At 42.3% G+C, this 14,433-nt stretch overlaps 1 protein-coding gene across 1 annotated transcript in view; it reads left to right on the top strand.

The window, feature by feature from the left end:
* The window catches only part of LOC119433659 (kinesin-like protein KIF3B), a 30,303-nt gene extending 16,372 nt beyond the window's left edge, over positions 1–13,931 (top strand). The window contains 6 exon segments of the mRNA XM_037700909.2: positions 168–286; positions 1,079–1,195; positions 2,134–2,185; positions 4,533–4,672; positions 5,756–5,821; positions 6,796–13,931. Coding sequence (XP_037556837.1) covers positions 168–286; positions 1,079–1,195; positions 2,134–2,185; positions 4,533–4,672; positions 5,756–5,821; positions 6,796–6,919 — 618 coding nt within the window. The 3' untranslated portion in view covers positions 6,920–13,931.
* The last annotated feature ends 502 nt before the right edge of the window (positions 13,932–14,433 follow it).

The raw sequence follows: 14,433 nt of genomic DNA, 5'->3' as shown, positions 1-14,433 counted from the left end.
CTCAAGTAACCGCTAGCATCTGTCGGGCTTCAAGCATGTGTTTAGTTGCGGCACCATAACCAGCTACTGAGGATTGCAGGTCACGCGTTCACGTGTTCCCTTTCACCTCGGAGATTTTAAACTGTGCCCTTCTTTTTCCTTCATATTGAAAAAAAAAATCGATACAGCTGTTTGCAAAGCTGCAGTCAGTGAAGACCGAAATCCAGGACCTCCAGGAGGAACACTCGAAGGAACGGCGTGACCTCGAGCAGACTCAGAATGAGCTCACCAAGGAACTCAAACTCAAGTGAGTGCCACCAAAAGTTAACTAGGAACAGAGAAGTTTGGTTGAACAATCGCAAGACATACGTACATCAAAACCTCATCATAATGAAGCTGAAAGGGAGCCAGAACTGCTTCATTATATCTATAGCCAATAGTGTTATAAGAGTTTTCATTGTAGTGGAAGAAATGCTGCCATCTCAATTGAATTGTTTTAGCTGAAACCTGTCTCAGCCATTGAGACTACACATACTTTACAAAGGTTTCTGTGATTGAAGAGGATCACATTTGTTTTGAGGTTAAGGAAGAGCGAAAAGTGTTGCATTACTTTCTCATTATGAAAAGAAAGGTGCAAGTTAAAGTAATCGAATTGTAGGTGTTATTAAGACTTTAAAAGTCTACATCAACTTTTTTCTTCGTTTTTTGCTAGTCTCTTTTGGTTAGTTCCTTTAATATCACTACTGCCATCTATTTTCAGTATATTAAATGACAGTGATTTGACTATATTTTAACCAGTTCATAACCATGGGCTCCCCTGCTGAGTATAGAGACTTTTAACGAGAATTTCACTCATGTATGCATAAAAGTTTTCCTGCTTTGTTCATTCCAAAGATGACAATTCACTTCATGTTTGATCTTCGTCTTATTTACTAAGAGCAAGATGTTGATCATTGTATCATAACACAAAGGCATTTTGTCTAATTTGCAATGAACTTTTGGGGTTATGTTCCGTGAACAATGTCAAGTTTCATCACTGTAGTGTGCCAGATTTCGTTTGAAAGAATTCTGTTAACATTTCCATGCTTACATTCTGCAGGTACCTCATCATAGAAAACTTCATCCCACCTGAAGAGAAAGTCAAAATTCTTTCACGAGTTGTCTACGATGAAGATGAAGATCAGTGGGCCTTGCTGCCACTATCCGAAGTTCCTGGGTATGCCTCTACACATTTTTATTAATAACAGTGTAATTGCTTAGTGATATGCTAACCGTACACAACTTTTTGACCAATGATAGATTGGCTAAAGCTGCTCTTAGATTATGCTGTTAACAACGTGGGAGCTGTTACTATCTTTACTGCACGTTAATTATTCATTTTATGCAATAATCCACCGAGAGCAGCACACTGCTATGAAGGAAACTCGGACGGTTTAAGCAGAAAGAAAGCATTGCATTAAATTGTGCTACTACTTTGGTGTATGACAATTTTTCAAATTCATGAAACTGTACTCCCACATAACTGATTTTCCACATTTTTGTAGTTCTTAATGTTGTGCCCATGCCACGAGTGTACTCACCTGTACAGATGTGATGGAGTTTACTTGCACAACTAATTGTACTATAAAGACAGCATGGTGACAGACAAACAGCGCAAAAAAGGATGGGGACTTAAAAAATAGACAGATGTAACAAGCAATGTTATGTCCATTTTTGTTTTCCAAGTCCACATCCTTATCTGGGTTGTTTATCCATCAACACGCAACTTTACCTAGCTGCCAAACTTGCCACACTTTTTGCTAAAGACAGCTAAGCAATGAAGTTCGATGCAACAAACATGAATATAACGAGTGCATGTCGTGAAGTAAATATAAAATTTTGTTGGCCATGCTTTCAACCTAAAAAACTTTTTAAGACGTTTTTCTGTACAAATTACCCACAAACAGGAAATACTGTAAAAGTCTGTGACATCACATTTATATACCAGCGCTGAGGCTTATGCATGCTATTCAAAAAGTGTAACTTTAGCCATCACTTTCTCTACTAGTAAATAACATCGCCTTAGAAAAAACACTTCGTCAGTTTACAGAGATTTAATGTTCCTCTTTAATGTCCCTTTAAGAAAGCATCAAGGCTGATGTGCTTGCTTTTCAGGGCTATGGAACCACTGAGACCACCTTCGGCCAAGTCAAGCCTCAAGTCAAAGGTAATACTATGCTTTTGGGGCACTGGATGTTATCTTTCAAAGAAGAAAGTCTGTAACGTTCATGATAGGAAACTGAGCCAGTCCATCAACAATCATGATGGATAATGTAAATAGAACAGACGACTAAAAAGGACGGGCGCTTGTCCTGTATGCTTTCTTGTTACCCAGTCTGTTTACATTGTCTGTCACAAGGGTAATTGACAGTTCTAGCTGAGCATTGCTTACGGTCCACTCCGCTTACATAGCCTTTCACTTGCTTTTTTGAGCACCTTTTTTGCAGGTGATAAGTGATGACACACTGAAACGACATATTGTTTTGTTGCCCTCTGTTCGCGCATGAATCAAAGAACCCCTGTAGCTGAGCCTCTGGGGATATGTAGGGTCTGAATGTAGTTTCAGAACTGTTTCGACGGAAAAAGTCTGGCCACGTGCTGAGGTACGAGAGAAGAAATTGAGAGGAAAGAGGGTGAGATTAGCTTGTATAAGGTATGTCTGGCTATCCTATACTGGGGTGTTTCTTAGTCGCGTGTTGCAGGCTTAGGCTAGGCTGTGTGATATTGTCCCAGTGTAGCAACAGTGAAAAGGTGGTAACACTTCTAGGAAAAGTTTATAATGAATCTAGCACTTGATTTGGGCAAACTTGTGCCCAGAAAGCATTAAAACACGACAACTGGCAAGCACGCTCGGCAGTCGGCGAATCTAAGCTTACTACGAGCGCTTCCCCTCGTCTGTTCCATGTGTCTTTGTGTATTTTATTCATGCTGAGTTTTCCAGTCAATATGCCAGACCAACTAGCCCAACAGTTAGTCCTTTTAAGCTTACTATTCAAGTCTATCGGGCATGTGTTTATATATATTATGGTCGTGTGAATATCATATTTTCAATTTCGAAGTGAATTCGAATAATTCGAACACCCTGGCTCTCGCCATCTAGTGGCGGCATGCAGATATACGCAGCGCGCAAAAAGTGCAGCATCGGTGCACCGAATGCCAATTGCTTCTTCATTCTAATTTTTTTTCCAAATTTTTGGGCTGCCCAGTCGGTATGTGCGGGCCTTACACGAGTCTATACGGTATATCTTCGCAAGTTGAGCACGCAGTGGCCGCCATGCTCACACCACCGCTCGCGCGGATCTTCTTTATGGCCCAAAATTTCATAATGCACATACCTTTCAACCTGTCCTTGTGGCTGTAAAAATTCCTGCCACAAGCACTTAAATCCTGCTGCTCGTTGATGAGCTTATCAAAGCCCTTCCACAATGCTGACGAGGAAGGAGCCTCTTCAGGAGCTTTCGTTGTGGAGAATATCTGGGTCCCTTGGTGTTGAAGTTTTCCTTGCTCCTTCTAAAGCCAGGTTTTTAATCCAGTTTGCTATTGAAGCATTCTGGTGGTACATAAGGGTCTAAAAACATTTCCAAGCTTGCTACATGGCCAAATTTGTAGTTTGTAGTGGCCTTAGGTATTGGGCCAGATATATAGAGGTTTCCACCTGCTGCCACCTGGTTTCCATCAAATATAGAGGATTCCACCTGGTGGCTGGTGTCCAAATGCATCAAGGTGCAGTAGATTGTGGGTACTTGAGGCCAGCCATAAGCACCAGCCGTGGCCCTGTGACAGTGCCCCCTTTCTACTTTTGATATGCTTCACTGCGTAGCAAAAGTGCTTCACCACAATACATTCTGTATGCTTCGCCACATAACGCATTACGGCAAAGCTGACTTAACGAACCGACAACAGCAATTTTTGGAGGTTAGAATTTTTCTGATAGTGAATGTGTCTTTCGAATCGAATACCGACCGATTCAAATCTAGCATTCAATGTTTCAAATATTTCCACACCTATAATATATATATATATATATATATATATATATATATATATATATATATCCAGCACACTCAGGGAATTGTCCAACCTCAAAGCAACACGTGTTGCCTGCCACAGCGGCTCTGACAAAGAACAATTTGTACAACAAAGCTCATCATCTCTCTTTTTTTTTGTTTGTGTTTGTCACCACACATTCCAGAGCAATCACTACATAGGTTCGAAATTACACAACACTACCCACGGCGTGTGTGCAGTCTGATTAGGCATGCATGCCTCGCCCATGAATTTGCAAAAATGTCTACAAAAATTTTTACTCAGAAAGTGCGTTTTTGACTCCACCATAAGATGATGGCAGTGGTAATTTTGCAAAAGCAGTCACCGACAACAAAGTAAGACAACATGGGGCAGAATTCACATTTTACTTTCTTGTGCTGCACGAAGACCTGCCCATTGCATGTTGAGTTGAACGCTTTCGACTGGAGTGCTAGCTTGGCTAATTCTGTGAAAATATAACGCTGCAGGGTGAGCACATCCTACAGGTGGAACTGGACATGCCCGTGAGGACAACGCGAGACTACAACGCCCCCGCCCTGTCTCCACATCTCAAGGCCGTCCTGGACGACGCGCTCAAAGAGGAAGAGGACCTTGACATCGATGCCAGGTGAGTGAGGCCACAAGTTTGAGAAAGCGACTCCCCTTGGCCCATAAAATGGTACCGAAGGCAACCAGTCAATCACCCTAGAATGTCAGAAAACGCTTCTACCTTCTAGAAAGCCCATAATTTTCCTTTTATGCCACAAAACGACTTATGGTACATTTGACTGGTTGGTTTCGAGCGTTCTAAAATGCTCGCGCAGTACACCTAGACAAAATTGAGCGCTGAAAATACGCTCGCCTAGTTTGTTCAGAGCTCCACGCTTCGCTGTCGCACTTGTGCTGCAGACAGCACAAGCAGTGCTGTGTCAAGAGAGAGCATCCGTGATTCGTGCTGCAAGAAAACCTACTAAAGTCTGTGGTTAACTGTGTCTTATTTGATGTTTCAAGGTAGTGTAAATAAATTTTTAACTATGGTTGACTAATTTACTAATTAACAACAGGACGTTATACGTCGCAGAAGCCAGTGCTGTAATTTCACAGTAGCTGCACCAATTTCCTTAGCAAAAGTGATGCATGCTCATATTGGTTTACTAATGTATCACATTAGCTTTACTTTTAGTGTTCTCCTAATTTATTTGTAAATATTTAAAGGAATATCAAAGAATTTTCATTGTAACTTGTGTTTAAGTGTTACATACAACTTACGTTTTATGAAAACCTATTTTTCGTGAATTTTTCACAAATGGCCTACAACACACACACAAAAAAAGAGGTCTCAGTTTTCACACTCGGGTCACAATACACATCCGGACATTAAATGTCATGTGCACGAATTATTTATAGAGCTAAGACCTGGATGAAACCACGAAATACTGAGCTCACAAATGGAAAGTTGCATACATTAGCCTAGTTTTAATGCCTTTACAAGAGGTCTAATCATCTTTAAAGAAAATAGGGGTTCCTTTTGAGCATGCATTCCCTTGCTGTTTCTTCTGATTATTATCAACTGCGCATCTACACAAATATATTTTTAACTGTGAAGATGTTTAATCATGAAATATAAACTATTCTCTGAAGCTCATGCTAATGACCATTCCTTCTGTTCACCTGTACGTTTTAACTAGGCTCTGTGCCTTTCTTTCCACAGTCTAAGCATCTTTCAACGGCATGGTGAACCGAGACAATACCGGAGAGAGAAAAGTCATCGCTCTAGGTGCAGTTAATTCTCCTACTCTATGCACGTAGCAGAATAATTATATGCACCAATGCCGCACCACTAGAGCATCAGTCATTTTTAAATGAAGCAAGCTTTCCTGCACTACTCTATCTATGCACCAATGCAAATAAATTTTGTTATTTATAGTGTCGAAAAACACGGAGACAAGAGTACTGTGCCATCCTACTTTGTCTTACCTGCTTATTTTTGTTACTAAACATTATGCACTTATTCTAACTCACCCAGTACCCTATCTTCGTCAAATGAATTTTGGTTGTGCATACTACTCTTTCTCCCTTAAAGTTTAGTCATTTCAGGTCCAAGGTTTGCTTTCGTAGACAATGGAAGAGTGCTTTAGAAGTCATTGCCTTGCTTGGTGTAAGCAGTTAGTCACCCAACCGGGCATTGAATGCATTCCACCGTTCTTAAACAAAACATTTCACTTTGCTCTATCTTCTTTATGATGTGTTTATTTAAAGTATCCAGAAGACTCAAGAAATTTTTCTATTTTATAACATGCAGTATTTCTACTTGCCAAGATATAAAGTTGTGCAAGCTTGCCTTTCTTCTTTGATTACCGACTTAACTTGATAGTATTAAATGAAGCTGATCCCTTGTTTTCAGCATTGATAGTGAGATGTTATAAACAAATGTCTAACACGCCCTTCATTTTAGTGCTGAGCTTTTGTTTCTTACTATGAATCCAGTCCACCTAGCTCAATTTGCAGTCTTAATATTGTACTGAACTTAGAAATAAAAGTGCATTCACACATGCGGAGCGAGGTCAAAACGAAAGGAGCCAGTGGCATTCATCATGCTTAAACACACTGCTCAGCTGTAAACCCAGTGCGCGTGAAATCTCTAGGCCGTGTCTTTGTGCTGTTTATTTTCCTAAATTCAGCTTGTACAACCAGCAGTCTGTTGCTTTAAATTGTGAAGCCTAAAACGATTCACTACGTGCATACGCGCAGGTCAAAATCAGCGCGCCATCGGCTTCACCAGGAGCCGTTAGAGTTGGCTTCCGAGGCGTCTTCGTCGTCGTCGTCGACAGTGAGCAACTGTTACCCGGAGTCAAGAGGGCTAGTGCCCAAGTGAATGTCAGAGCCCCTACAGGATCCGCAGAAGACGGCCACTTTCCTACTGCTAGTGCAACTCCTGCTCTTCTTTGCTGCTTGTCTAGAGTGCTCGCTGCGCAGATGAAACCGCAATGTCGTGACAGTGGAACCCGTCACGGCTTAGCATGCATTGTGACAGAGAAACCTGTCGCACCTTAGCACGCGTCCAAGGGAACGCAAAACTAGTTGCCATACGAGAACACGAGGGACCGGGGCAAAGGTCCGTGTATCTAGCTTTCGATCATCAAAACCAAAGTGCAGCTAGTTTCCAGGTGTCAGCAAAACTAGCCTGTGTCAAAGATGAGATGGCTAAAACTTCTACAGTGAAGCTAGAGCACGCAGGGACACTGCGTCTGCAGAGGCAGCGCAGTAAAGTTTTTTTTTTAGAAAAGTTACCACCACGAAATGCAGATTTGCGAGAGGAAGTCATTTCAAACCACACACTCTTCACGTTTTCGTCACAAGCGTGATGAAAGCGCTGCACTTGTGACGCAATTGCCTACCATAGAGGCAACAGCGCGGGGTGTCACGCCATGAATGTTTGCTGCATGTCTCTTGTGCAGCAATGTTCACTTGGTCGGTTTTGGAAATAGGGACGCAAAATTGTAGAAGACTGTCTCATTTTATATAAACCTGCATAATGAGACCATAACGAGACGTTTTCCCACTAACAGAACACCACACTGTATCTACTGAAAGCATAGCCATGTTGCAATATGCTTCATGTTGCATTATGTTTTAATGTGTGACATTGCTGTTCGAACACCATTAGGCAAAGTGTCAGCGAGACGCACCTCTGTGACCTTGCACCCGGTACATTATTTTGTGTTTTCATGTAAAAGGTTGTTCTGAAACTTTTGCTTAGCGCAGGACGTTAACTGTGAGAAAAAGGCATGCACTAAAACGGTGATCTGCATTGTGGTTGAAACATTCCAGAGGTAAACGTGTGCTATGGTTTTGTGACCCCAGCAAAAGCCTATTACACAAGACCATTGTGTGCGGCATTTTTTTACTGGAATTCACATTTAAGAGGTGGTCACATATGCAGCTACCAGTGCAGTCTTTGGTGTGTGTTTTAAGTGTGTAAGCATTGATGTACAGATTACTGCTGTTCTTCTTTTTTCAAACGGAGAAGCTACTGCATATTTCTTTTTTGAGAAAAAAAAAGGTTTTTATATTAAGAGATTTTCGATGTCAAACTGGTATGATGCATTCCACAGTTTAGTGCCTCGCTGTGTTTGGGTGATGCAAGTCATGATTTAACTGTGCTGTTTAATGCCCAACGGTAATATTCAGCAGCCCCGTGCGTCTGTGGTGTGAATGTTGTCGAGCAAAAGTTTTGGATCACCAGCGCTTAGTTGCTGCATAAACTCATCGGATGCATGCAAAACTAACTTATAAAAGATGCCACGTTGCATGCATTCAGCTACCTGGTTGCACAAAACATGGTAATCACATCGCCAGCCACAGTTCAGTCCAGTCCCCTATCGTTAGGCAGAATCCATTCCGTTTATCCACTGCATGTTATGGTAGGAATATCCTCTTCTATGTGTATACAGTCAAACCTTGATATAACGAAGTTGTACTTGCAGCAAAAAACGTCGTTATATCGAGAATTTCGTTATATCGAGGTTTCGTTAATTCAATAGAACTGAGATGGGGAAATAAACATAGTGCGTTACATTGCGAATTTCGTTAAATCGAAGTTCGTTATGAGGTTTGACTGTAGTGTAAATGCTAGCTAGCTTGAAACTTGATGCTTAAGATAATTAAGCAGCTGGTGTTTGTACTTACAGCAGCATGCTGCATTGTGTACTGCTAACCTTGTGCAAGTGTACCGTGTTCTTGAGAATCCTGCTATGCGCTTTACGAGTTTGAGGAACGGCGAAAGCAACAACACATTGGACATCAAAAAAAAAGAGAGAGAAAAACTCTGATTAACCCTGTAGGAGCCTGGTTTAAGCTTCGCTTTGGTACTGCTCATATCAATTTTCCCGCTGCGGCGAAGCTTGAGCTGTGATAAGCAGCAGCCAAAGGCGAGCGATAAGCATGTTATATATAGAGCTAGGTAGCGGTTACTAGAAGCATTTGCATGCCTCACTGATGGTTCTCGTAGCCACTTTCCAGCATTGCACTTGGTTTGAGTGCTTAACGAACCCATGCTCAGATTTACTCCTTGTAGAAAAAAAGTGATGCATAATGAACGGGGCCCGTGAGTGTAGGCAAAAGAGATGTGCAAATTTACACTCAACTGCCAAAGTTTACAGACCACAGGATCTGAGAAAACGTTGAATTTCCGAACAGCTTGTGGCCGTAGCCAGTAAAACCATATAGCACTGTGGCAAAACTGTAGCTGTCCACTGAATGCAATAATGTGGTGCTGGTGCTCTACTAGTACAGGCTGGAAATCCAGACACCACGCCATGTTTCGATGCTGCCGAGATGATCAGCTTTTTCTCAGATCTCGCGGCCTGTAAACTTTTGCAGTTGACTGTAAAAGTGCTGTGCTGTGCTCCCCGTCTGGCTTTTCTTTTCCCACATCAACCAAACCTTTACATTTGAAGCCAAAGACTCCGCGCAGTCTCGCCATGCATCTCGCCTGACTCGACTTTATGCTTTTTTTTAACTGTTGCAGGCAGTAAAAAAAATGATTGATTGGAAATGCGAAGATTAGTGTGAAATTGAGAACACATGCTTGTCTTGGCTTTGATCGCCAATAGATCGTTTCCCCAAATGATCTAAACGATTGTCAATCGTTTAAATAGCAAGGGGAAAGAAAGCTTCAACGTAGATAATTCTGCAATGCCTGCTTATCCCAATCTCGTCATCTTTTACGCCTACTCTAGTTGGCCCTGTCTATTAGCCCACCTTTTTCTACGCCCACAACTCATGTCTAGCAACGATGAGGCCAAGAGTGGAAGTTTGTTAGGTAACGTGGCTCTTTATTGTGAGCGTGTGTAACCAGTGCACTGTGCAAGATTAAGGTTGGAAACAAGCGTTTACCAATTGTTTTTTGTTTGAGCCTCCCGAGGAGAAGCGTGGTTGCACGCACACCCTTTGCCACGAGCGAAACTCGGTGATACACATTGCACGTGCGACCACTCGCACAAGTGTACCGCATTAAGTGCATCCCAGCATTAGTAGCTGACGAGAAACATACCCTGGACGCACTGCAACAGCCCAGCCATTTAGCTGCTGAGCACAAAGGCACAGTGTCCATTCCCAGCTGCGTTCTAATTGAGGCGGAATGCAAGAACTGCAGAATGATGGTGTACTTATATTTAGGTGCGTGTTCAAGAGCCCTGGTATCATATTTTTAGTACATTTTCTTTTTCAGTTCCTTTTACCTCCCTTCGCAAGAATGAATGCAGCTGCGCTGTTGCCGCTGGAATCGACCATTTGGCATGATGGATGATAACAAAGAGAATGGAATCAGAAAAACCATACGAACAAAATATGGCGGTTCGATAGCAAAAATTAACATGGGCATTGTGGGGGCAATGCCAAAAGAATGTTACGGTGTTTCTCAAAGCCCAGGCATAGCTATCAAATGTGTAACTTCAGTGACTATAATATTATTAGTTAAAAGAAACTTTCATCGCATCACATTTTTGCCAGCAGTGTTTGAAAGAGCATATTGCAGTCCTTACTCATTTCTGTTAGCAGCCACCATGCAGGATTCAGACGTGCATTCCATTTAGCGGTAGCAGTTGAGGGCTTACTGTCAGTGAAGCTGCATTATGAATCAGCAGTAAACACTAAAGGCAAGGCTTAAGCCAAGCTAAAGTGATTGACCAGTGCTCTAACCTGTCGAAGCACTTCTTTTAGTGAGAGCAGTCTTTTTAAATGCGAGAGATACTACAAAAAAGGCGTAAACAAGTGGCAGTATTGGTGCCACCACTGTGAATATTCACGGTCAACTGGCTAAAGACTTTTTATGCCCCATTTATAACTGGCAAATGGTAGCCAACTACTGACCACAAAGTGATGGTTAAATTGCATTCGAACATAAAAAAAAAGAAGCTCAGTTAGTGGTGTCCACATTGCATTCTCCAGTGACAGCTCCCTCACAGTAGTGAAACCTACTAATCTCGAAGGCTCTGCTTTTGCATACTTTAGCTCCTAGAAGTGACATCGTGGCTGCCACATTTTGAACATCACCTGTTGGCACTATTTGCGGAAGTGTGACTCGAAGAAACTAGTAGTGCCTGCCTGAGCACGGCCTCAGAGATTGTTGGTGCAGTGTGGAATACCTCAACTGTGCCAATGCGTGTGGTGTGAGTGCTTCTGCTTTCTCTGGCCATTAAAATTGAGCAAGATGCATGCTGCTTTTCACAGTGTTTTAAGTTATCCCTTGGCACAGGCCAAGCACTGAAGGATTTACAGCACTACAATCTGCAAGTTTAGCTTGACTTCACATCTGCGCATTTAGTGACCCTTAAAAAAAAATTAAAGGCTGTAGTGACCTCTTTAGCACTGCTCTGCAATTTTAAATATGGATGGCAAGCAACTAGCCCCACTTTCTAGCTTTAGAAAATGCTTGAAACACTCTGAAGACGAGAAACTAATCATACATAAGTGATGTTTTGTGTGATACAGTGAGCTCAGGAATGTCGACAGTTTATGCAGGCCATTTTAATTTCGGTCTCTGGGTGCCACCGGCTTGAACATGCTGGGTTGTTTAGTACGAATTAGTGCAAACGTTGTGCAGTGCTGCTGCATTCAGCACTGCGTGCACATGCCGATATGTTGCTAAAGGCAACGTGTGGGCATCAGTAGCGCACCCAGGATCTCTGCCAGGGGTGGGTTGAATTTTTGTGGCGGGGGGGGGGGGGGGGACAAGCACTTTGCATAATATGCAATTCCCTTGCTTTAGCCAGATGAATCCAACAGCAAATAAAATGCCTAATAATTATATTAATATAATGACACCAAAGATTATGTCGATGTTTATTTCTTCAGCGTTTTACTCAATGTAATTTAAGAGTGAATGAATAAATACAAGACAGTGATAGTGTTCTTGTTAATCAGGTAGATTCGACGTCAAGCCACCTCCTGAATTGTAATGACAATGTGAACAGAGCACTTAAGGTATGTACACGTTGAACTGGTGGGGCTGGACGTGTGGGGGGGGGGGGGGTGTTACAACACCCGAAACCCCTCCGTCGGTGCGCCACTGGTGGGCGTGGTCACTTCGATGTTGGCAGGTTCGCTGTGAGACCCACGTGTAAATGATGCAGATAGAAATCTGCATTAAAGGGAAGCTGAAGACGCTTTCAAACATTCCTAGTTTAATATCCAAGTAGTAGTAATAGGAACCAGGCTCTAGTGGTTTCTGGCTCCACCATTGGCGCTGTAGTGAGCTTTAAAATATCTGCCACCACCTCACCTTACTCAGTTAGTCTTCACCCTCTATATTTCACTGCAAACAGAAACTCCTGCCCATGATCAGCGAACAAGCTTTATCATGGTATCGTTATTTCGGTGTGGTTAACGAAGGTTCTAAAACTGGATATGGGATTTGATTCAGCTTCATCGTCACCATGAGCTGATTCAAGTCCACTGGAGTATGAAGGCCCTTCTCAGAAATCTCGAGTTCCATCGCCTGACTCCATCCTACGCCTTTAAAATTTCCTAATCTCGTTGCACCTCCCAGTACTTTGCCACCTTGAGCTACATTTCCTTTCCTCCACAGAAACAAGTTCTCTTAATAGACCACTTTTTTTTTTTGTTCATCTATGCCATTATATGACCTTCCCAACTGCACTTCTTAATATCAACTAATTTGCTACTCAATCCATACTGTTGTCGCCTCTCAGTGTTTTCCATTTTTATCGCTCGTTGTGTGGCCTTCAGCTTCCTTGTTATCCTTCTGGCTACACCCCTCTAACAGGCCAGTATTTGATGAATGCACAGATTGTATATCTTCTAAGAATATGGGCAAGCTGTTGTTTAACGACTAGGGAGTGCTTGTCGAGTCCACTTTGATACATTTTTGTTCTGGTGCAGATATACTCATGCTTTTTTTTTTTTAATGCTTTTTTTGCTAGTTTATGCTACGTGGTGTGCACACGATGAATAGAGGCAGGCCAAAAGCTTTTGCAAATGGTTTGCTTGGCTTACACTTCAGCTTCCCTGATGGTGAAAATGCCTCGGACGGTGGCACCTGAAGTCCGCAATTGAAGTTGTCTGTATGAAAGCAAATAATTTTGCCGCGCGTTTCAGGTTTTGTACTCTTGAAGCGTTAAGGGTTGTGTAAAGAGCTTCCAAGAACCTTTGCATGCTCATTCTTTCTGTGCAAGGACGTACAGTCTCCTACGAAAGTTTACGGGACACGGGAAAATATGCAACGAATGTTAATTTCTGCTCCATTAGAGCGCGGCACTTCTTAGTTAATGGATCACTGTGTAGACCGCAAAAATCGCTACAGACCTAGGCTGAATTCTACACTATGTGCCCAGGCTTCTCGAGAATTCACATTTTTTTGCAAATCCTGTGTCCCTTAACCTTTTGTGGCTGACAGTACGTATTTTATAATGTCACTTCAGCCGCACTTCGTGCAACCTTATGCTGTCAACGCAGTTTGCATCGTCACTTTGTTACGGTGAAGGTTGGTTACGTGCAAGCCAGCGTTTCTTTTTTTATACTCGGACATCTTTGTTAATACATGTGGCAGCTGGACTGTTGATAACTATGGGCCTTTTTTTATTTATTTTTCCCTTCCTTGAAAGTTGAAGAACAAGCGTTGATGTCAACACACAGAGTATTTGTTTCTAGTCGGTTGACTGCAAGTGATATTTTTGTAGACACTGTTTTACTAATTAGTGGGTATTTATTAACACAGGCTAACAGCGCATGCCTCTTGACGTTGTACGTCCTTTTCTCTTTTTACTTATTTCATGAGAGTTTATTTTTACTTGGTGTGCATTGGCACTGTCCTTTCATTTGTGACGGGGGTGAAAAATAAAGATGCATGGCCATGGTGCCACACATGTGTGTGAACTGTTTTTGCCACTGCAAACTGCCCCTTTCGGGCTGGAATGTTGTTGAAGCTTAGTCTAGTGAAATACAAAAACACTTGAACCGAGTTACTAACAGTGAAACCTCAGTATAACAAACACGGATATAACGAAGTAAACGCAAAAACTTCCTCGCCATTATCATTCTGCAGCGAATATATGCTCATAACGAATATCGGATATGGCGAAGGTATTTTCGTGTCAGGTGTGACTTCGTTATAATGCGGTTCACCTTTATATAACAAACAGGCTTATGCGGGGAGGGTCTTGTAAACTTGCCGTGAACTTCCAGATATAAGAATTTTTGACTGGGGGCAAATCGCGCTGAACCTGACAACGAAACGACACCTGCTTTTTACTGTCGGTGCCGGCTACACGTGGAGCAGTGATCAGGTCACCGGTACTTTCGATTGTTGCGCAGATTGGCTTTACGATAACCCACCTTTTATACAGAAAGGAAAGACCTTCTGCATTT

The sequence above is a fragment of the Dermacentor silvarum genome, chromosome 11, assembly GCF_013339745.2.
Source record: "Dermacentor silvarum isolate Dsil-2018 chromosome 11, BIME_Dsil_1.4, whole genome shotgun sequence".
Taxonomy (NCBI): Eukaryota; Metazoa; Arthropoda; class Arachnida; order Ixodida; family Ixodidae; genus Dermacentor; species Dermacentor silvarum.
This window is presented reverse-complemented; position numbering and strand designations above follow the sequence as displayed.